Below are 23,848 nucleotides of genomic sequence, written 5' to 3'. Positions count from 1 at the left end.
AGGTACTTTGATAGGAAACGGCAAGAGGTTTTGTTTGCTGTTGGTGACATGGTTTGGTTGTCCTCTAAGAATCTGCGATTGAGGATTCCTTCTAAAAAATTGGGTCCCAAGTTCGTAGGGCCCTTTAAGGTGCTTCAGATAGTTAACCAATCTGCTGTTAGGTTGGAGGTTCCTACGTCCTGGAAGATTAACCCGGTGTTTCATGTTTCTCTGTTGAAAAAAGCTGATGTGTCGGATGGTGACGCCTCTGCCACTGTTCCTCCGGTGGTGGAGGACGGGGAATATGAAATTTCCCGCATCCTAAATTCTAGACGGTATAGAGGGAGTTTGCAGTAACTCGTCGCTTGGAAGGGTTTCGGACCTGAGGATAACTCATGGGTGAGGGCGGATGATGTTTCTGCTTCCAGACTTGTCAGAGCTTTTCACAGGAGGTTTCCTGGTAAGCCTGGGCCTAGGGGATCCGGAGGATCCTCTTAGAAGAGGGGGTACTGTTAGAACTCTCCTGTTAATTTTTTTTTAGTTTGCTGGTCACATGACCATTTTTGCCTATTTAATCCGGCTCCGCCCTCCTGGCCTTGCTGGACTTCATTGTATTTACTACTCTTGAGCTAGCTTGGTGCTCTGTTGCCGTTCTCTGTTAGTTTTGCTAGGTCTTCTGACCTCTATGCTTTTTGTTGTGTGTTTGTCTTTGACTGCTACTATTTCTGCTAGGAGGTGTCCAACTTATCCCAGTCCCTAGTTCTTGTAGGGATCCCTCCCTCACATCTATAGGTCTTCGTACAGACTAGCCGAGGACTTTAGCGGGTCTGATCGCAGGATCAGGTTCCCCGTTACATCGTAGGGATCTAGTTTAGTTCTATTGTAGGGACAGATCTCCTGTCTTTCCTTAGTCCCTGTAGCAGATCTTAACATGTCTCACAACCCTAAACAGCTATTCAGTACTTTCAAGTCCCTCTCTGTCCACCAGCTCCCCCTTCCTCTCTTCTCCTCTCATCTCAGCTGAAGACTTAGCCTCATTCTTCAAGCAGAATATTGACAACATAGGGCAAAGCTTTTGCTTAAAGTCCCAACAGCCCCTTCTCATAATGACTCAAATCCTCTCCTCCAAAACTAGCTTCTCCGCCATCACGGAAGACCATCTTTACTCTCCAAATCACATCTCACCATCTGTGACCTAGACCTAATACCATTCCACCTCATTCCAAACCGTACCACAGTCTTCATCCCAAGCCTAACCCTCCTCTTCTACTTGTCACTAACTGGCATCTTCCCTTCATGATTCAAACATACCTTGATCACACCTATCCTCCAAAAGCACTCCCTTGACCCACCCTATGTTTAGCTATCGCCACATCTCACTTTTCCCCTATTCCTCCAAAACTACTTTATCAACGCGTCTATTTTGAACTTTCCCTCCCACCTCTCCTCCTGCTCCCACTTTGACCGCTTACAATCAAGCTTCCGACCTCACTATTCCACTGAAACTGCCCTGACTAAAGTCACCAACGACCTACTAACTGCCAAATCCAAGCCAGACTACTCTGTCTTCCTCCTCCTAGACCTGTCATCGGCCTTCAACACAGTAGACCAAATGCTCTTACTACAGACTCTCATTTCTCTGCATCACAGACTTGGCCCTGTCTTGGATCTTTTCATACCTAACCGACAGGACATTCAATGTCTCCCATTCACACACCAACTCCTCATCTCACCCCCTATGTGTCGGTGTCCCCTAAGGTTCAGTTGTAGGACCCAGGCTTTTCTCCATCTACACCTTCAGCCTGGGACAGCTCATGGTCTCATAGCTTTCAGTATAACCTCTATGCTGATGACACACAGATCTACCTCTCTGGACCTGATATCACCTCCTTACTAACCAGAATCCAACAATGTGGGTCCTGTATTTCATCTTTCTTCTCTGCTAGATTTGTAAAAATTAACATGGATAACACAAAATGCATCATCTTTCCACCATCTCATTCACCCCCCCAACTGACCTATCCATCAAAGTGAATAGCTGACCACCCTCCCCAGTCCCACAAGCTTGACTCTGATCTGTCCTTCAAACGTCAGATCCAAGCCCTTTCCACTTGCTGCTGACTCCAACTCCAAAGTATCTCGGGGATCTGCACATTCCTCAACCATGAATCTAGAAAAACACCAGTGCACGTCCCCATCTCCCGCCTCGACATCTACAAGTTCCTGCGCTGTGGCCTCCCTTCTACCACTCTCACACCCCTCCAATCTATCCTAAACTGTGCTGGCCGATTAATCCACCTGTCATCCCGCAATTCCCAGGCTTCTCCCCTCTGTCAATCCCTGTGCTGGCTCCCTGTTGCCCAAAGACTCCAGTTGAAAAGCCTATCTTTGGCATACCAAGCCATTGCAAACCTGTCTCCTCCATACATGTGTGACCTAGACTCCCTGTACTAGTTACCTGCACGCAACCTCCCATCCTTCCAAGATCTCCTTCTCTACTTCCCTCTTATCTCTTATTGTCACGATCGCATACAAGATTTGTCCCATGCATCTCTACTACTGTGTAACTCTGTACCCCAACACATCAGACTCTCGCCTACCATGCAAATCTTGAAAAGGATGCTGAAGACTCACTTCTTGTGACAAGCGTACAATCTGCGATAACCCTCGCTCCAGCATACCGCTGCATGACTAGCTGCACCCTGACATACTGTATCCTCACTCATCCCTTGTAGATTGTTTGTGCTCCCTCACGGGCAGGGTCTTCTCTCCTCTTGTACTAGTTGGTGAGTCACTGACGGTGACTCCTTTTGACATGTAAAGCGCCACGGAACAAATGTCGCTGTAATAGTAATAATAATTATAGTACTTGTACTTTAGGTCAATTGATGGCACTTTCCAGGTGTCTACCCCAATTTGATGTGTTTTGGCAGATTTTGGGTACGTTTGAAGGCGTGTATGCATGTTTTTTGGACCCCCATTGAATCCTATGGCGTTCGGTAACGTTTGACGAACATTCGTCGAATAAATCGGCGAATATTACAAATTCGGCGATAGGAATCTGAATCAAATATTGAAACATTCGCTCATCTCTACTCAGCTGTTACTCCTCAGCTTCTTCCATAAACCTATAAGGAGATGTACATACTGCCCACGTTCCCCCTTGAAGACACGTGTATAGTTGTAAATGTACCTTGATGTGTAATGTGTCTTATGATATGTGTTATCAGTGATGGTGTTGTAGTTTGACAGACAGTAGTGAAAGTTAGGGTTAATGTTTGGGAATAGCCCAGAGTGAGAGGGGCTCAAGTGAAGGGACAGAGGCAGTTTCCTTTCAGGATGTTAGATAGGACCCATTGTGTGCCAGAAGCAGAACTAAGGTCTGACTAATCAGCAGAGCCGCATGACGTGGGTGTCCCTGACGTGGGTAGAGACCGAGACAGTGCATAGAGAGATCCACAGTAAAGAAAGGAGAAGTGATCGAAGGACACAGTGATCAACTGGAGATGGGTCCTGGGACAGGACACCTAGTAGTACGGCCCCAAGTTTATAATTCAGAGCTTAACAGGCCAGGACGGAACAGGGAATATGAGCTGAAGAGAGCACCCTGGCGGGAGTTCCAAGGAGTCAGCAAGTTGAGAAGCTAAGTACTGGCCATATTGGCTCACTAGTTCCCTTTAAGAGGGAAGAGGCGGAACCTCAGGTTGAGAGTAGGACTCTCACTAACTAAACAGTGGTAGTGTGCTGGGTGGTGGCGAAGACAGAGAAACTTGAGGCAAGAACAAGTAAACTTGAAGAGGAAGAGGAACCGTGTGTGAAGATGCTCAGTATTGTGAAAGAAATATTTGTGAAGTTATGCACCCTCTATCTATTGTACATAATCCCCACCAAGTTTATGCTCTGTAAAAGACTGGGTTGTTTATTTTTGAGTGGTGGCCTCCCTCATTGAACTGTTAAATATCCGGTCCTGGCCATCATGGGCGTAGAGCCACCGTCAACAAAGTCCACACACCCAGGCAGGACCCTCATTTTCATGTAGCGTGCCAGGAGTGAAAGACTAGTACGTTGCCCACAGCTACCACGCTGCGCCACGTTACACACCCACACCAGCACAGAATGTACTAGTACATCTACGTCAGGAATGTGTTAAAATCTGTCTCCACTATGTACAGTTTAGTATAACACTAGGACTGTGCTAATTATTATTATATTTGGAAGATTTTTCCATGTAATTTATAAACCAATTATATGTACCAAGTACATTCAACAGGCTGCCGTAACTAGCACCAGGGAATTAATTATCAATAACACGGCATTATATATACACCTGTAAAATCAGTGAGCTCTGTACACTCAATACAATAATGTCACATCCCACTGGAGGCAATGGCAATTTCATGTTTAGGTTGATCAGACACGAGCTCTAAAATTCAGCAGCTCAGACTGAACAGGTATGTAGAAGAAATGTATATAAAGTATGACCAAGAGTATCCAGACTCCTAAGAGTATGACCAAGAGTATCCAGACTCCTAAGAGTATGACCAAGAGTATCCAGACTCCTAAGAGTATGACCAAGAGTATATGGACTCCTAAGAGTATGACCAAGAGTATCCAGACTCCTAAGAGTATGACCAAGAGTATATGGACTCCTAAGAGTATGACCAAGAGTATATGGACTCCTGACCATAACATTCATGTGAGCTTATTTAGAACATCCCATTCAAAAACCATGGGTGTTGATATCAAGTTATGCCCCCTTTTGCCTCAATGGGTGTGGATTAAACAAAGGAACTCATATATTAGGATCCTATGAATGGAATTACCATGTATGCATTAGATTCTCATACTATAGCATTGAGGTCTTTTTTTTCCTTGACTTTATCTGATTGATCAATATTTGGCTTAGGGGCAATGCTGATGATAGAAGAAAAATAGTAAAAGGGATTCAAGTTTTGATAACCATGTGATGCTAGGCATACAGTAGATGCCCTCATTCACGTCTGTCTATAAAATTCCTCACTGGTGAGGAATGAATAGTAATGAGTAGAGATGTGCGAGAGAATTAAATTCACTTTCAAATTTCATCAAAAATTTTAATTTGCCGGAATTCAATTTTTTTTTGTGTGAAATCCTGCAGAACAGTGTCTGGGTGCAATTTTGCTGGATTCATTTTAGGGATTGGGATGGGGTAAAAAAATATATATTCACCTCTCCCAGCTCTCACTTGTCCCACCATGTATTTTCTTCAGCGCTGATTAAGCCTCACAAGTTCAACGTCTTGACGTCATAACTAGTGTTGAGCGACCATGCTCGACACTGCTCGGTACTCGCCCGAGCATCACGCTACCCGGGATGTTCGGCGAGCACGGAGCATTTCCGGGTTACTCGGGCGGGAGCTCGGGTCTCCGCCCTGCATGTTTGGCGCTCTTTACAGAGCCAATGAACATGCAGGGATTGCCAGCCAGTCACTGTAATGCCGCAGCCATGCTGGTTGTGGGCATTACAGTGATTGGCTGGCCGCACAGCGTCACCTCGAGTATTTAAAACCGGGCGCCGTCATCTTGGACACAGACCGCTGGGATCAGACAGTGTAGGGACAGCGCTGCTGATTTAGATAGAGATATATCCTGCAAAATAGTTAGAGTAGGGTCTGTAAACGCTGCCAGATCAAACAAACAGTCCTTCTCAGGACTAATATCCATCCCAGATATCAGGCAGGCTGTATAGGAGACGCAGTGGTTATACCAGCAAACGCTGCTTTACAGTCCTGTGTGCTCCTGTTGCTGAAATTGCTGGACTTAGCTCCAGGTCTCGGGGGCCAGGAAAAATCCTTTTTTTTTATTCTAAATCCTCTTTTTTTTTTCCCTCCTTCACACTGTACAAATACCCATCTTATTAACCTTTTGGTGTCCCCCCCCAAAATAAAAAAAAAAGTGTGTCTGTGACAGTTCAGACACAAATATATTTTTTTAAAAGAGTCTGGTGTAGGCCAGAGAAATAGAAGTGTTGTTTTGCAGTTCCACGGTTCAAACCACTGTATTATCCACTTTTGGGCCATTTTTACCTAAAAAAAACAGTTTGAGTGTGTCGCTCACTGTTCAGCGGCAAATATATCTATTTAAAAAAGTCTGGTATACACTGTAATAGTGTCTCCCTGATTGTTCAGACACCAATATATCTGTTTAAAAGAGTCTGGTATACACCAGTAAATTATAACTGTGGTTTTGCCGTTCCACGGTGAAAAATCTCTATTATCCTGCTTTTGGCGTTTTTTGCAGTAAAGAAAAACAGTAATAGTGTCTCCTGATTGTTCAGACACAAATACATCTGTTGAAAATAGTTTGGTGTAGGCCCGAGAAATAGAACTGTGGTTTTGCAGTTCCACGGGTCAAATCTCTGTATTATCCTGCTTTTGGCATTTTTTGCCGTAAAGAAAAACAGTAATAGTGTCTCCTGATTTTTCAGACACCAATATATCTGTTTAAATGAGTCTGGTATACACCAGTAAATTATAACTGTGGTTTTGCCGTTCCACGGTAAAAAAATCTCTATTATCCTGCTTTTGGCATTTTTTGCCGTAAAAAAAAAAAATTAATAGTGTCTCCCTGATTGTTCAGACACAAATATATTAGTTGAAAATAGTCTGGTGTAGGCCAGAGAAACAGAAGTGTGGTTTTGCAGTTCCACGGTTCAAACCTCTGTATTATCCACTTTTGGGCCATTTTTACCTAAAAAAAACAGTTTGAGTGTGTCGCTCACTGATCAGCCGCAAATATATCTATTTAAAATTGTCTGGTATACCCCAGTAAACAATAACTGTGGTTTTGCCATTCCACGGTAAAAAATCTCTATTATTCAGCTTTTGGTATTTTTTCCGTAAAGAAAAAAAGTAATAGTTTCACCCTGATTGTTCAGATTGTTTAAAAGAGTCGGGTGTAGGCCAGAGAAATAGAACTGTGGTTTTCCTCTTCCACGGTTCTAATCTACTTTTTATTACCCTTTTTCCATTGATAGTGCGAGTGTAAGCTATTTTACTTCCTTTACAATGGGCAAGGTGCGTTGCAAGGGACGTGGAACTGGACGTTCTGGTGATGGTGCGTGCAGAGGACGGAGCCGTGGCCAAGGTGAAAATGTGCCACAACCAACAGCCACATCTTCTCGCTCCCACGTCTTGACCGAATTACTAGGGAAGCACAGAACAACACCAGTATTGCGAACTGATCAGTGTGAACAGGTTATTAATTGGATAGCAGATAATACTTCCAGTCACCTGGGCACCACCACCTCCGGTCTGTTTTCCACACGGTCAAATCTTAGTAGCCGTGAGTCTCGACCGCATACTCCTCCTCACCCCGATGCTCCTTCCTCCCAACATGCCGAGTGTCGTCAGACAGCAAGTGATCCCACACTTGGACACTCTGAAGAGCTGTTCACTGGTCCATTTCCATATTTGTGCCCCTCGCCTGCTCCGCTTGAAGTGGTGGAAGAGGAGATCCCATGTAGCAATGCCAAAATTTTTGGACAGCCGCGGCCACAGGAAGTCGACGCTGGCAATTTGTCACAAGAGTTGGACGATGATGAGACACAATTGCCAGGAAGTGAGGAGGAGGATCCTGGTGCGCAAGTGGAAGAGGAGGAGGTGGTTGATGATCTAGTAACTGACCCAACGTGGCAGGGGGAAATGCAGAGCGAGGCCAACAGCACACAGGGTGAGGGAGGCAGAGTACCCCAACAGGCAGGAAGAAGCAGTGTGGTGGCCGCACACAGAAGGCAGGCAACAGTTCCCCGTAACACCAACACGAGGGACGTTGCCAGTACAACCTGTAGGTCTTCCAGAGTCTGGAATTTTTTTAAAGACTCTGCTGATAACCTCAAAAAGGCCATTTGTGAAAGTGTCACAAGAGGTGGACGATGATGAGACACAATTGCCAGAAAGTCAGCAGGAGGACCAGGGTGCGGAAGTGGAATACGAGGTGGTGGATGATATAATAACTGACCCAACCTGGCAGGAGGACATGCAGAGAGAGGACAGCAGCACACAGGGGGAGGGAGGCAGAGCACCCCAACAGGCAGGAACAAGCAGTGGGGTGGCCACAGACAGAAGGCGGGCAACTGTTTCCCGTAACACCAACACGACGGAAGTTGCCAGTACAACTGCTAGGTCTTCCCGAGTCTGGTTGTTTTTTAAAGAATCTGCCGATAATCCCAAAAAGGCCATTTGACCACCTGCCATGCCAGCATCAGCAGGGGTGACAAAACTACCAGCCTGACCACCACCAGCATGATAAGGCACATGGCAGCAAAGCACCAAACTTTGTGGGGTGAACCCCAGGGTCCACAACCAGTGTCAGCGGGTGTCACCACTGCTTCTTCCACTGTTGTGCTTGCAAGACAACCCCCTGTTGTGTGTGCAAGGCAATCCCCTGTCCATACTGCATAGAAAGATGCCCCCTCCTCTCAGTCTTCACTTGCTATGGCAGTTTCTCAAGAAATAGCATCAACGTCCACGTCCCACCGCAGCGTTCAATTGTCCATATCCCAGACCTTTGATCGAAAGCGGAAATTCGCAGCCAACGCCCCACAGGCCACAGTCCTAAATTCACACATTTCACGACTGCTTGCGTTGGAAATGCTGGTGGAGACGGAATCCTTCCGCAAACTTATGGCGGTGGCCGTCCCTCGGTACTCGGTCCCCAGCCGACACTATTTTGCCCGGTGTGTCATCCCTGCACTACACAAACACGTGTCCCAAAACATCTGCCGTGCCCTCAACAACGCAGTTACTGGGAGAGTCCACCTGATAACGGACACGTGGACAAGTGCTTGTGGCCAGGGACGGTACATCTCCCTGACGGCACACTGGGTAAACACAGTGGAAGCCGGGACCCAGTCGGACCTTGGGACGGAACACATCCTCCCCACACCAAGGATTACGGGCCCTATGTCAGTCAGAGTTGCCCCCACAGTGTACAGCTACTGCGCATCATCCTCCACCTCCTTCTCATGTTCAGCCTCCATCTCAGATATCAACACATCAGTTACAAGCTGGAAGCACTGCAGTACTGCCTCCGCAAAGCGGCAACAGGCTGTGCTGAAACTCATAAGCTTAGGTGAGAAACCTCTCACTGCTTGTGAGTTGTGGACAGCTGTGAAAGAGCAGGCAGATCTGTGGCTGAGACCGCTGAACCTACATCCAGGCATGGTCGTGTGTGACGATGGCCGTAACCTGGTGGCGGCTCTGAGGTGAGGCGAGATCACACACGTACCATGCCTGGCTCATGTGCTTAACCTCGTGGTTCAGCGGTTTCTTAATTCGTACCCCGAGTTGCCAGATCTGCTCGTCAAAGTACGCCGCCTGTCACCTCATTTTCACAAGTCGGCTACAGCATCCGCCGCCCTTGCTGTGTTGCAGCAGCGTTTGCAGCTTCCGTCACACCGACTGGTGTGTGATGTCCCCACACGTTGGAACTCTACCCTCCACATGTTGCTAAGGATTTGTGAGCAGAAGAGAGCAGTTGTGGAGTACCAGCTGAGCTGCAACAAGGCCGTCGATATTCAGGTCAGACTCCACACATAAGACCTCAGGAGTGGACCTGGATGTCTGACATATGTACCATCTTGACAAACTTTGAGGAGTCCACCAAGATGGTGAGTGGCGATGACGCCATCATTAGCATCAGCATTCCACTTGTCTGTCTTTTGCAACGCTCTCTGCAGAGAATTAAAAAGGAGGCATTGCAGCCAGAGTATGATGAGATCAATCAAGAAGCCGTAGCAGTCAATTACACACAGCCCAGCCTCATCTCATCCCAACGTGCATTGGGGGACAATGAGGGAGAGGAGGAGGAGGAAGAACAGGAGCTTGTATCATGCGCTATAGACGGTAGTACCTGTACAACTGTCATACCGTCGGTTCAGCGTGGGTGGCCTGAGGACAGGGGGGAGGAGGAGGAGGAGGAGGAGAGCATGGTCAGTCGTCATCTTGGTGAGGACACGGAAGTCTTGCCCGTTACCAGTCTGGCACGCATGGCTGACTTTATGTTACGCTGCCTTAACTGTGACCCTCGCGTTGTCAAAATGTTGGGTGACATTCATTACTGGTTGGTGACACTTTTAGACCCCCGCTACAAGGAGAACTTTCACTCTCTTATTCCTGAGGTGGAGAGGTCTACAAAAATGGGGCAGTACCAGAAGGCCCTTGCTGCAGAACTGTTAAAAAAATTCCCATCTGAACACGCTAGCGGCAGAGGTCACAGTTCGTTGCCCAACCAAGGCGTACATGCGAGAGAGACGCAACTCCAATCCAGCAGAGGCAGGGGAACACTGTCAACATTCTGGGACAGATTTCTCAGACCCTCCCTTCGGACAGACCCTGAGGCGCGGGGTACTCTCACAAGGAGTGGAAAGTTTCAAAAGATGGTGAGGGAGTACCTTGCCGACCGTACCAGCGTCCTCCGTGATTCCTCTGTGCCTTTTAATTATTGAGTATCCAAGCTGGACACTTGGAATGAACTCGCTCTGTACGCCTTGGAGGTTCTGACCTGTCCTGCCGCTAGCGTGTTATCGGAGCGTGTTTTTAGCGCCGCTGAGGGTATTATCTATATATAATCGTCTTATCCTGTCCATCTGTCTGTCTGTCTGTCCGGGAAATCCCGCGTCGCTCATTGGTCCGGCAGCGGCCAATCAGCGCCGCGGGATTTCTGAAAAAAGATGGTGGCCGTTTGCTGCTCATCTGCGGGACGGAGCTCAGCGGCGATGCAGCTGGGAGATGACCGGCGCGAGGCGCTCATCTCCCGGCTGGTACCAGCAGAAGGACTTCGATCGCCGGACCCATCTGCGGGACGGAAATGCAGCCGGGAGATGAGCGGCGCGAGGCGCTCATCTCCCGGCCAGTAGCAGCGGAAGGACCGCCGGCGTCGCTGACCTCCATGCGGAAGGGAGGACCGGGGAACGGTGCTGCGGTTCGGGATACTTCTGCTGCGAGCGCCCGCTCATGTCCCGGGCTCTTGCAGCGGAAGTAGCCGCACAGGCAGCGCCGCTCCCCGGTCCTCACCAAAACGATTCAATGATCGAACGCGGTCTTCGGACCCGACCAATCACTGATCTTACCGCAAAAGTTAAACACCGCTGTGCTGATTGGTCACGGACGCTGCCCGCGACCAATCACCGATTTGGGCGCCACATTTAAACACTGCTGTGCTGATTGGTCGCGGACGCCAGCCGCGACGAATCAGCGAGATTGGCGCCAAATTTAAACAACGCTCTGCTGATTGGTTGCGGCCGCCAGTCGACCGCGACCAATCAGCGAGATTGGCGCCTAATTTAAACAGCGCTATGATCTCCCGACGGCAAGTGTGAACGGAGGACCGAGGAGCGGCGCCGCCGGTCGGGATGCTTCTGCTGCGAGCAGCCGCTCATCTCCCAGCTGCTCGCAGTGGAAGTACCCGCACAGGCAGCGCCGCTTCCCGGTCCTCACCTTTACGACGCTGATTGGTTGCGGCCGCCGGCCCCGAGCAATCATTGATATGGGCAGCAAATTTAAACCCCGCTCTGCTGATTGGTCGCGGTGGCCGGCCCCGACCAATCAGCGATTTTGGTGGCAAATTGAAACACCGCTCTGCTGATTGGTCGCGGCTGGTGGTCGTGACCAATCAGTGATTTTGGCGCAAAATTTAAACAAGGCTCTGCTGATTGGTCACGCCCGGCGGTCGCGACCAATCAGCGATATTGGCGCCAAATGTAAATCTCGCTCTGCTGATTGGTCGCGGTGGCCGGCCGCAACCAATCAGCAATTTTGGTGCCAAATTTAAACAACGCTCTGCTGATTAGTCGAGGTCTCCGACCGCGACCAATCAGCAGTATTGGCTCCAAATTTAAACCTCGCTCTGCTGATTAGTCGCAACCACCGGCCGTGACCAATCAGCGATATTAGCGCCAAATTTAAACACCGCTCTGCTCATTGGTCGCGGTTACCGGTCACGAATAACCAGCATTATTGGCGCCAAATTTAAACACCGCTCTGCTGATGGGTCACGTTCGCTGGCCGCGACCAATCAGCATTATTGGCGCCAAATTTAAACCCCGCTCTGCTGATTAGTCGCGACCGCCGGCCGTGACCAATCTGCGACATAGGCGCCAAATTTTAACACCGCTTTGCAGATTGGTCGCGGTTGCCGGCCTCAACCAATCAGCGATTTTGGCGCCAAATGTAAACACCGCTCTGCTGCTTGCGCCCGGTCGGCCGCATACCTATTCTAGAATACCCGATGCGTTAGAATCGGGCCACCATCTAGTAACTGATAAGCGCACTAGTCTGTCAACTGACAATGCTGACAAGCTGACCCTTATCAAAATGAACAAGGGCTGGATTGGGCCAGTCTTCTCATCACCACCAAATGACAGCAGAGTAACATAAAGTCAAATCCACTGTGTTATTTCGGGAGGTGTATTCACATGCACCGCTTCACACCCACACATGGGTATACGCTTCCTCATTTCGGCTGTTTTATGTTCTTCTCCTTATCCTCAGCCTCCACCACCACTATACCACCAGGGTGACCGTGGTCCGTGTTGCCATTATTGAAAGTTCCTCCGTCCTTATTTTTGTCAGCTTTTGCTTGGAAGGCATAAGCAAAGACTGTGGGAGACCCACTCCCCAATAATGGGAATAATATTTTTAAGATGCTGTACTGTATGGCTCTTGTAAGGGGCATTAAAACCGTCTTGTTAAGCTACTGCGACCTCCACCACTTTTCCATGGGGCATTAAAACCGTCTTGTTAAGCTACTGGGACCTCCACGTCTCTTCCAAGGGGTATTAAACCCGTCTTGTTAAGCTACTGCGACCTCCATGTCTCTTCCGAGGGGCATTAAAACCGTTTTGTTAAGCTACTGTGACCTCCACCACTTTTCCAAGGGGCATTAAAGCCATCTTGTTAAGCTACTGGGACTTCCACGTCTCTTCCGAGGGGCATTAAAAGCATCTTGTTAAACCACTCTGAACTCCACAGCTCTTCCAAGGGGCATTGAAATGTTGTTTTTAATTAACTCTAACCTCCACGACTCTTCGAACCGGCATTGCATTTCCTCCTAATTTTTGGCAGCTTTTACTTGGAAGGCATAAGCAAAGACTATGGGAGACCCACTCCACAATAATGGGAATAATGTTTGTAATATGCTGTACTGCATGGCTCTTGTAAGGGGCATTGCAAGTTTCTCCATCCTAATTTTTGGCAGCTTTTGCTTGGAAGGCATAAGCAAAGACTATGGTAGACCCACTCCCCAATAATGGGAATAATGTTTTTAAGATGCTGTACTGTATGGCTCTTGTAAGGGGCATTAAAACCGTCTTGTTAAGCTACTGCGACCTCCACGTCTCTTCCGAGGGGCATTAAAACCGTCTTGTTAAGCTACTGTGACCTACACCACTTTTCCAAGGGGCATTCAAACCGTCTTGTTAAGCTACTGTGACCTCCACCACTTTTCCAAGGGGCATTAAAACCGTCTTGTTTAGCTACTGCGACCTCCACGACTCTTCCAACGGGCACTGCATTTCCTCCTAATTTTAGTCAGCTTTTGCTTTTCAATGCATAGGTGAACACTAAGGGAGACCCACTCCCCAATAATGGGTAGAAGGCTTTTAGTACGCTGTAATCCACGTCTGTTTCAAGGGGCACTGCAGTTCCTCATAATTTTTGGAAAGCCTTCCATTCACTGCTTAGGCCAACAGTGCACAGGAGACCCAGTTGATATAAATGGAAAAAATGGTTTAGTTAAGATCCACTGACCTCCATGTCACTTCCAAGGGGCATTGGAGTGCCTCTAAATTTTTGGTAGGCACTGCACTCACTGTATCTATATATATATAATCGTCTTATCCCGTCTGTCTGTCTGTGTCTGTCCGTCCTGGAAATCCCGCGTCGCTCATTGGTCCGGCAGCGGCCAATCAGCGCCGCGGGATTTCTGAAAAAAGATGGCGGCCGTTTGCTGCTCATCTGCGGGACGGAGCTCAGCGGCGATGCAGTCGGGAGATGACCGGCGCGAGGCGCTCATCTCCCGGCTGGTACCAGCAGAAGGACCTCGACCGCCGGACCCATCTGCGGGACGGAGATGCAGCCAGGAGATGAGCGGCGCGAGGCGCTCATCTCCCGGCCGGTAGCAGCGGAAGGACCGCCGGCGTCGCTGACCTCCATGCGGAAGGGAGGACCGGGGAACGGCGCTGCGGGTCGGGATACTTCTGCTGCGAGCGCCCGCTCATGTCCCGGGTTCTCGCAGAGGAAGTAGCCGCACAGGCAGCGCCGCTGCCCGGTCCTCACCAAGACGATTCGATGATTGGTCGCGGTCTTCGGACCCGACCAATCACTGATCTTACCGCAAAAGTTAAACACCGCTGTGCTGATTGGTCACGGACGCTGCCCGCGACCAATCAGCGAGATTGGCGCCAAATTTAAACAACGTTCTGCTGATTGGTTGCGGCCGCCAGTCAACCGCAAACAATCAGCGAGATTGGCGCCTAATTTAAACAGCGCTATGATCTACCGACGGCAAGTGTGAACGGAGGACCGAGGAGCGGCGCCGCCGGTCGGGATGCTTCTGCTGCGAGCAGCCGCTCATCTCCCAGCTGCTCGCAGCGGAAGTACCCGCACAGGCAGCGCCGCTCCCCGGTCCTCACCTTTACGACGCTGATTGGTTGCGGCCGCCGGCCCCAACCAATCATCGATATGGGCGGCAAATTTAAACCCCGCTCTGCTGATTGGTCGCGGTGGCCGATCGCGACCAATCAGCAATTTTGGTGCCAAACTTAAACAACGCTCTGCTGATTGGTCACGGCCGGTGGTTGCGACTAATCAGCAGAGCGAGGTTTAAATTTGGCGCCAATAATGCTGGTTATTCGTGACCGGTAACCGCGACCAATGAGCAGAGCGGTGTTTAAATTTGGCGCCAATATCGCTGATTGGTCACGGCCGGTGGTTGCGACTAATCAGCGATATTGGCGCCAAATTTAAACACCGCTCTGCTCATTGGTCGCGGTTACCGGTCACGAATAACCAGCATTATTGGCGCCAAATTTAAACACCGCTCTGCTGATTAGTCGCGACCGCCGGCCGTGACCAATCTGCGATATAGGCGCCAAATTTTAACACCGCTTTGCAGATTGGTCGCGGTTGCCGGCCTCGACCAATCAGCGATTTTGGCGCCAAATGTAAACACCGCTCTGCTGCTTGCGCCCGGTCGGCCGCATACCTATTCTAGAATACCCGATACGTTAGAATCGGGCCACCATCTAGTTCCCTATAACTATGTAGCCGAACCGCTCCTTTTGGTACAGAAACATATCCTACAAGACATGTGTGGTTGACTGGCCTGATATTGATGTGACTGGTCCCTGTTCCTCCTGCTCTTTCTCCTTTGCCACCACCTCATCCATCATTTATCACCTGAAGCTTTGTTTTAACGGGAGTCATAGAACTGGAATAGCAGCAGGAAAACATCCAGCAATCCTCGGAGGAGGTAGAATATGCGCCAAAACGCTGACCACCTCAGGCCTAGCCGCTACTACATACATGCGCTTGCATTCCAAGAAAACAAAGCAGATGCTAACTTCTATCATCATCATCATGCTCCTCACCATGGCACTCTCAACTTCCCTGATGGAGAAGCCAGGGCTCACCGGAGGAGTCTGGTACTCTGGTGGGCTCGTCCAATGCTGCCCTAAAGCAGGCCAGGCTAAGAAAAGTGTGGGGGAAGGTGACAGGAGAAATAGGGGCGGCTGGGGACCGTGTGTAGACACCCGGCCGTGGGGCGGCTGGGGACCGAGTATGGACACCCGGCCGCCCCCTGGCAGCTGGGGACCGAGCGTGGACACCCGGCCGCCTGGGGACTGAGTATGGATACCAGGCCGCCGAAGCAGCCATGAGGTAGTGGCCAGCTTCGGCCTACTCCAAACTAAAAGGCCCCATTTCAAGTGCAAGCTAGCAGTATGGCATTAAAGCCTGGGGGTGGGTGAGTGGCAGGCTGCACACTTACGCTTGCATTAAAAGAAAACAAAGCAGATGCTAACTTCTATCGTCATCATCATGCTCCTCACCTTGGCACTCTCAACTCCCCTGATGGAGAAGCCAGGGCCCACCGGAGGAGTCTGTTTCTCTGGTGGGCTCGTCCAATGCTGCCCTAAAGCAGGCCAGGCTAAGAAAAGTGTGTGGGAAGGTGACAGGAGAAATAGTGGCGGCTGGGGACCGTTTATGGACACCCGGCCGCCCCCAGGCGGCTGGGGACCGTGTGTGGACCCCCGGCCGCGGGGCGGCTGGGGACCGTGTGTGGACACCCGGCCGTGGGGCGTCTGGGGACCGAGTATGGACAACCGGCCGCAGGACGGCTGGGTACTGAGTATGGATACCTCGCTGCCGAAGCAGCCATGAGGTAGTGGCCAGCTTCGGCCTCCTCCAAACTAAAAGGCCCCATTTCAAGTGAAAGCTAGCAGTATAGTATTGCAGCCTGCGGGTGGGTGGGTGGTTGGCTGCATATTTGCGCTTGCATTGCAAGGAATGGGGGAGGTACAATTGAACACTGCCCTGGGACAAGGACTTGCACGGGGATAGTTGCAAGTCTGCATCTTCTGATGCGGCAAGGATCACTTCTGATGGGCACACTTTTAGGCAGTGACCTGTGAGTCAGAGACGTTTCCAGGGGTCTTCCCCATGCTGTTCCCATGTCTTTTCAGCACTGTATGCATGTATCACACAGCACATGGCCAGATAAGATTGTAAAATGTTTAAATGACATTTCCCGGTGAATGCTTTTGTCACGGTAGAAAGCAATACAAAAGTGCAAAAACGCATGAAAAATGCTACTTGTAAACATAGCCCAAGGTGTGGAGGAGTATTTTTGTTTTGGGTTATTTATTTTACCTTATACACAAGTCTTTACCCTGGAAAGGAAGTTCCTTAACACATTTCACAGGAAAGCAGTTTCAGTTTCATTTTTGAACGTTTTATTGTGAGCCCGTAAAAGTGGCTTAATACCTCTGACCACGTTGTTGACAGCAGTGATCTGGGGGTCAGAAATGCTTCCTGGGGCGATCCCTATGCTGTCCCCATGTCATTTGAGCACTGTCACTATCGTTTTGGGCACTTGTTAGGCTTTTAAAAAACTGCCGGGGGTGCCGCTGCAAAAATGCTCGGGTCTCCCATAGACTAACATTGGGCTCGTTGCTCGGGTCGAGCACCCGAGTATCACGGTGAGCTCGGCCCGAGCTTCGAGCACCCGAGCATTTTAGTGCTCGCTCAACACTAGTCATAACTCATTAGGCCTAGTCAGCACCAGAGGGGTTGAGGGGTCCTGAAGAGTGACCGTAACTGGAGGGAGCTGTGCGATGGCTGGAAGATGTGAGCGCAGGGACAGGTGAGTATTATAGTTACATTATTTATCCCTATGTTTATTATGCTCTGGGGTCTGTAGAGAGACCTCAGAGGATAATAAATGTTTTAAAATGGCAAAATTAGATTTGTATCAAATACATTTGATGCAAATTGAATTTGCTGGCTGAATTTGAGTAATTCTGCCGAATTTGAATTTCAGCAGATTTGCTCCTCTCTTGTTATGAGTGTAGCCCCTAAGATGTGGTTTAGCATAGAGAAGGAAGCACTATTGCAGACCCCATGTCTGCAGGGACCTTCTACAATGGCACAGATTATACAGACAGTATATTCTCTTTTGATAGAGCAGTAAAAATTGAATAAAAATTTACAGTGGGTATTCAGACCCCTTTAAATTTTTCACTCTTTGTTTCATTGCAGCCATTTGGTAAATTCTAAAAAGTTCATTTTTCTCTCATTAAAGTACACTCTGCACCCCATCTTGACTGAAAAAAACAGAAATGTAGAAATTTTTGCAAATTTATTAAAAAAGAAAAACTGAAATATTACAAGGTCATAAGTATTCAGACCCTTTGCTCAGTATTGAGTAGAAGCACCATTTTGAGCTAATACAGCCATGAGTCTTCTTGGGAATGATGCAACAAGTTGTTCACACCAGGATTTGGGGATCCTCTGCCATTCTTCCTTGCAGATCCTCCCCAGTTCCGTCTGGTTGGATGGTGAATCTTGGTGGACAGCCATTTTCAGGTCTCTCCGGAGATGCTCAATTGGGTTTAGGTCAGGGCTCTGGCTGGGCCAGTCAAGAATGGTCACAGAGTTGTTCTGAAGCCACTCCTTTGTTATTTTAGCTGTGTGCTTAGGGTCATTGTCTTGTTGGAAGGTGAACCTTCGGCCAAGTATGAGGTCCAGAGCACTCTGGAAAAGGTTTTCATCCAGGATATCTCTGTACTTGGCCGCATTCATGTTTCCTTCAATTGCAACCAGTCGTCCTGTCCCTGCAGCTGAAAAACACCCCGATAGCATGACGCTGCCACCACCATGTTTCACTGTTGGGACTGTATTGGGCAGGTGATGAGCAGTGCCTGGTTTTCTCCAAACATACCGCTTAGAATTATCACCAAAAAGTTCTATCAGTTTAATTAAACACAGCTGGACTCCAATGAAGGAGTAGAACCATCTCAAGGAGGATCACAAGGAAATGGACAGCATGTGACTTAAATATGAATGTCTGAGCAAAGGGTCTGAATACTTATGACCATGTGATATTTCAGTTTTTCTTTTTTAATAAATTTGCAAAAATTTCTACATTTCTGGTCATTTTCAGTCAAGATGGGGTGCAGAGTGTACTTTAATGAGAAAAAAATGAACTTTTTAGAATTTACCAAATGGCTGCAATGAAACAACTCTGTATATATTTTAAAAGCTATGTATACACCTTTGCACAGAATTTGTAATAATGTTCCTTTGCTTCCTAAGTGCAAAGGTAAGCAAATTTCTAAATTGTCTTCATTAACAATGCTCTATCTTGTTGCAGAGTGTCTGTAAGTCCTTTATCTATTTGACTAGTCTGAAAAAAATGCTACAAATCAGTCAGAGCTTCTGCTCCTGGTTCTGACATCTCTCTATACCCCACTCCTTTATCTCAGTGTTAAGAGAGATAGGTGTCTGCCCAATGAATGTTTCTCCATCAGCTATCACGTGTACGGCCAGATAGCAGTAGGGATAAGGAGGGTGTTGTACACAGATCTTCAGGGAGGATAGAGGAAATAGGCTGTGTAAAAGAAGGAAAGGAGAAAGAAGTACAGCATAGAAGTTGTGCTGATATATGAGCTAATGAAGAAAGCAGCACCCTGGATAAACAAACAAAATAAACAAATCCAAGCGACATTACTCTATCCTCCTCCTCCTGGACCTCCTGGACCTGTCATCTGCTTTTGACACAGTAGACCATTCCCTCTTACTACAGACTCTCTCATCTATAGGCATCACAGACTTGGCCCTATCTTGGATCTCCTCATACCTAACAGACAGGACATTTAGTGTCTCCCACTCACACACCACCTGCTCACCTCGCCCCCTATCTGTCGGTGTCCCCCAAGGTTCAGGCCTAGGGCCCCTGCTCTTCTCCATCTACACCTTTGGTCTCAGACAGCTCATAGAGTCTCACGGCTTTCAGTATCACCTCTATGCTGATGACACACAGATCTACCTCTCTGGACCCGATATCTCTTCCCTACTAACCAAAATCCCACAATGTCTGTCCGCTATTTCATCCTTTTTGTCTGCTAGATTTTTAAAACTTAACCTGGACAAAACAGAATTCATCATCTTTCCCCCATCTCACTCAACCCCCCCCAACAGACTTATCAATTAAATTAAATGGCTGCCCACTCTCCCCAGTCCCACAAGTTCGCTGCCTTGGCGTAACCCTGGACTCTAATCTCTCCTTCAAACCACATATCCAAGACCTTTCCTCTTCCTGCAGACTCCAACTCAAAATATTTCCCGGATCCGCACATTCTTTATTCAAGAATCTGCAAAAACACTAGTGCACGCCCTCATCATCTCCCGCCTTGACTACTGCAACCTCCTGCTCTGTGGCCTCCCTTCCAACACTCTCGCACCCCTCCAATCTATCATAAATTCTGCTACTCAACTAATTCACCTGTCCCCCCGCTATTCCCCGGGTTCTCCCTTCTCTCAATCCCAGCACTGGCTCCCCATTACTCAGAGACTCCAGTTCAAAACCCTAACCATGGCATACAAAGCCATCCACAACCTGTCTCCTCCATACATCTGTGACCTAGTCTCCTGGTACTTACCTGTACGCAACCTCCGATCCTCACAAGATCTCCTTCTCTACTCCCCTCTCATCTCCTCTTCCCATAATCGCATACAATTTTTCTCTCGCTCATCCCCCCTACTCTGGAACTCTCTACCGCAACACATCAGACTCTCGTAGACCGTGGAAACCTTCAAAAGGAACCTGAAGACCTACCTCTTCGAACAAGCCTACAACCTACAGTAACCATCGCTCCACCATACTGCTGCATGACCAGCTGTACCCCGACGTGTTGTGTGGTCCCGGATACCTTGTAGATTGTGAGCCCTCGTGGGCAGGGTCCTCGCTCCTCCTGTACCAGTCAGCGACTTCTATTATCTAAGATTATTATACTTGTTTTAATTATGTATACCCCTTCTCACATGTAAAGCGCCATGTAATAAATGGCGCTATAATAATAAATAATAATAATAGACACATACACCACATTCAGCCTATATTACTGGGAGGGACACATAGACCTCACATCCTACTTGTATCACTATGAGAGTCAAACAAACCCCACATCGAGCTAACATAACTGGGAAAGAAACACTGAACCCACGCCCAGCCTATAATAGAAAGAGACAAAGCAACCTCACATCCAGCCTATACTGTTAGGTAAGATACACAGACCTCACATCCAGCATGTATGACTGGGAGAAAAACACAGAGCTCACATCTTGGCTGTATTACTGGGGAGAAACACCAACCTCACATCCAGCCTATATTACTGAGAGAAACATCTATATCTCACATCCAGGTTATATCACTGACCTCATATCCAGCCTATATTACTGGGAGAAACACACAGCCCTTACATCCAACCTATATTACTGATAGAGATACATACACTTCCCATTCAACATATGTTACTGGGAGAGACACACAGATCTTACATCCGACCTATATTATTGATAGAGATACATACACTTCCCATTCAACATATGTTACTGAGAGAGACACACAGACCTTACTTCCAGCATGTATTATTGGAAGAGAAACACCAAACTCACATCCAGCTTATATTCCTAGGAGAGACACACAGACCTCATATCCAACCTATATTACTGGGAGAGACCGCCACAAGAGCAAAATATGAATCTTGGATCAGACTGCAAACTTCATATCTGGGCATCTAAAAATGAATGAAGAAATGAAGTTTGCAGACTGAAACGTAGTGCAATGCAATTTTATCAACTAAGGGTAACTACTAGCATATGAAAAAAATATTATGTTAAAGTTATCCATATAATTTCCGTTTCATGCCACAACATAGTGATTACACAAAGTCTGAATGCTAACAGAGCAGTAGACTTTGTGGCTATGGACGCCATTCCTCACTTTAAGAATATGTGATATAACTTCCAGTGAACTGTGGTTAAATATTCTTTAATCATTGGAATTCATATGATTTTATACAGGGATGTAGTTAGTCCACATATACTTCCATGGTTACCATATTATGCCTCAATAAAACCTCAAAGCTAAGAAATGTAAAATAATTGCATATTTAAACCTAATTCTGCTTAAAACCTGAAAACGCATCTCACAATCCCTGTTCTTCTCAAGCCATTCCCATGGAGTATCAAATTCAGGAGAGGAGACATCATTCACCGATGTGAGCAAAACATGATACTGTATCCTTCTTAATAAAAACAAATATTCCCAAACAAGGTGAATAAAACATAATTGGTTTGCATACATTGATGAGTCTTGTAGAATTTTACAGAATTTATTAATCTGTTGAGTTCTGTTGGAGTAACTTCCTCTTGTTAATTACAGCGTCGGGACATTATTTCGTCTGGGTAGAGTGCTGATATTCTCGGCTTTTTGTGGAATTTTCTTTCTGGCCTTCAATGGATGAATTTGTTTATTAACCAAAATGTGAGTTTCAGAGGCTAAGGAGTAAAAAAGAATAAAAAAAAAGCCTCTATTAACTACCAATGATTCTTTGTGATTGTGAATACACTAGGGTCCTAATTTTATATAAACCCTTTAAGAAAGCCAGTGACGTATAAGAACTATTTGATTATGGGGGTCCCTTTTCCAGATATCATTATGAATAGCTTTAAAAAGAGAAGAAAGATATGGTCATAGTTTTGTATATCAAGGTGTCGTCTGGGTCACGTACAGTTAACACCTGGTTGTCACAAGAAGGGAATGCATAGAAGAGTAAAGATTAAAATTGGGCCTCCTTTTGGTGCTGAACAACACATCAGTTCCCCATATGGGCCAGGAGGACTTGATACTTGGTTGGCCTCCATCTTCTCTTCATGATCCTTGGGTTATTTCCCCACCTGATGGTCTTACGATCGACTAGAATAAGGAGTTTGGCCAACACGGTTGGGCTTCTTTTCTCCAGGTGCCCCAAAACAACTGCATGGGCTCTATGTTGGTGTTTATAGTTTGGGTGTCAGATATGGATAAAATATGTGTAGCCGCTACATATTGGAGGACTGTTGACTATCAGATAACAGTTTTTACTAATCTGGTATATTCATGGTAGGGTCTCATTCTAGGAAATACCGCATGATAATAAAGATGTTTTGGAATGAGACCACATTTTTCATCATAAGAGGAATCACAGATGACCCATACTTTGACATCATTATCTTCTTATTGGTTCTTCTCATTTATCTCATAACTCTCATTGGTAACATGACCTTCTTGTCACTGGTCTGCTTTGATCATCATCTCCACACTCCCATGTACATGTTCCTGGGTAACTTGTCCATTGTGGATATGTTATGTTCCACCATCACCCAGCATAATGTCCTTTTAAGCTTCATCACCAAAGACAAGTCTATTACCTATACGTCATGTATGGCTCAGATGTACATGTTTGGATCTCTAACTGGTCATGAGCTATTGATATTGACGGCTATGAGTTATGACCGATATGTTGCCATCTGTAAACCACTCCTTTATCACAATATCATGAATAAGAGAACATGTGCTCTTCTGACCTGTGCCTGTTGGATGTGGGGATTTTTGCAAGTCATGCCACCACTTGGGGTATTCTACACCTTCACTTGTTACTCATCCATGGTGATCAATCACTTCTTCTGTGACATCCTTCCATTGATGAAACTATCTTGTAATGACATTTCATTACTACGTACCTTCTTTTTTATGGAATGTTTAGTTCTTATAGGCTCTACCCCATTTGTTTTAACCTTCATTTCCTACATTTTTATCATTCGTAACATACTGAAGATACGTTCAACCACCGGGAAACGTAAAGCCTTCTATACGTGTTCCTCACACCTCACAGTCGTTCTATTGCTCTACACAACTCTTTTCAGCCAATATGTGTCCCCAGACCTTAAAGACTCAACAAAACTGTTTGCTCTGTTTAACACAGCTGCTGTCCCTCTACTAAACCCATTGATTTACAGCTTAAAGAATAAAGATTTCAAAGCAGCTTTCAAGCGGAACTTTATCCCGCTGAAATGAAAACTCCACAACTTCAGTTCAGTGTTGTATACATTTTTGAACCAAAAAGCATGCATATATCTCAAAGACAATCCATGCACAGTACCATCTTCCCTTACCTCAATAGTAATAGTAAAGCTTTCTCTTCTCTCTCAGTGGCAACAGCAATGATCTTCCTTCTACAGTAATCACAGTCGAACCTCTTCCTTTTCTTCAGTAGTTAGAGCTGGACTCTT

General features: G+C 47.2%; 1 protein-coding gene across 1 annotated transcript; it reads left to right on the top strand.

Annotated features, from left to right (window-relative positions):
• Nucleotides 1–22,718: 22,718 nt before the first annotated feature.
• LOC141153305 (olfactory receptor 6C3-like) lies at nt 22,719–23,633 on the top strand. The gene has a single exon (XM_073638020.1). The coding sequence runs from the start codon at nt 22,719–22,721 to the stop codon at nt 23,631–23,633; it is 915 nt and encodes a 304-aa protein (XP_073494121.1).
• Nucleotides 23,634–23,848: the final 215 nt, after the last annotated feature.

Source organism: Phyllobates terribilis, unplaced genomic scaffold (assembly GCF_046119375.1).
Source record: "Phyllobates terribilis strain yellow unplaced genomic scaffold, ASM4611937v1 Scaffold_7__3_contigs__length_470593459, whole genome shotgun sequence".
Classification (NCBI taxonomy): Eukaryota; Metazoa; Chordata; class Amphibia; order Anura; family Dendrobatidae; genus Phyllobates; species Phyllobates terribilis.
This window is presented reverse-complemented; position numbering and strand designations above follow the sequence as displayed.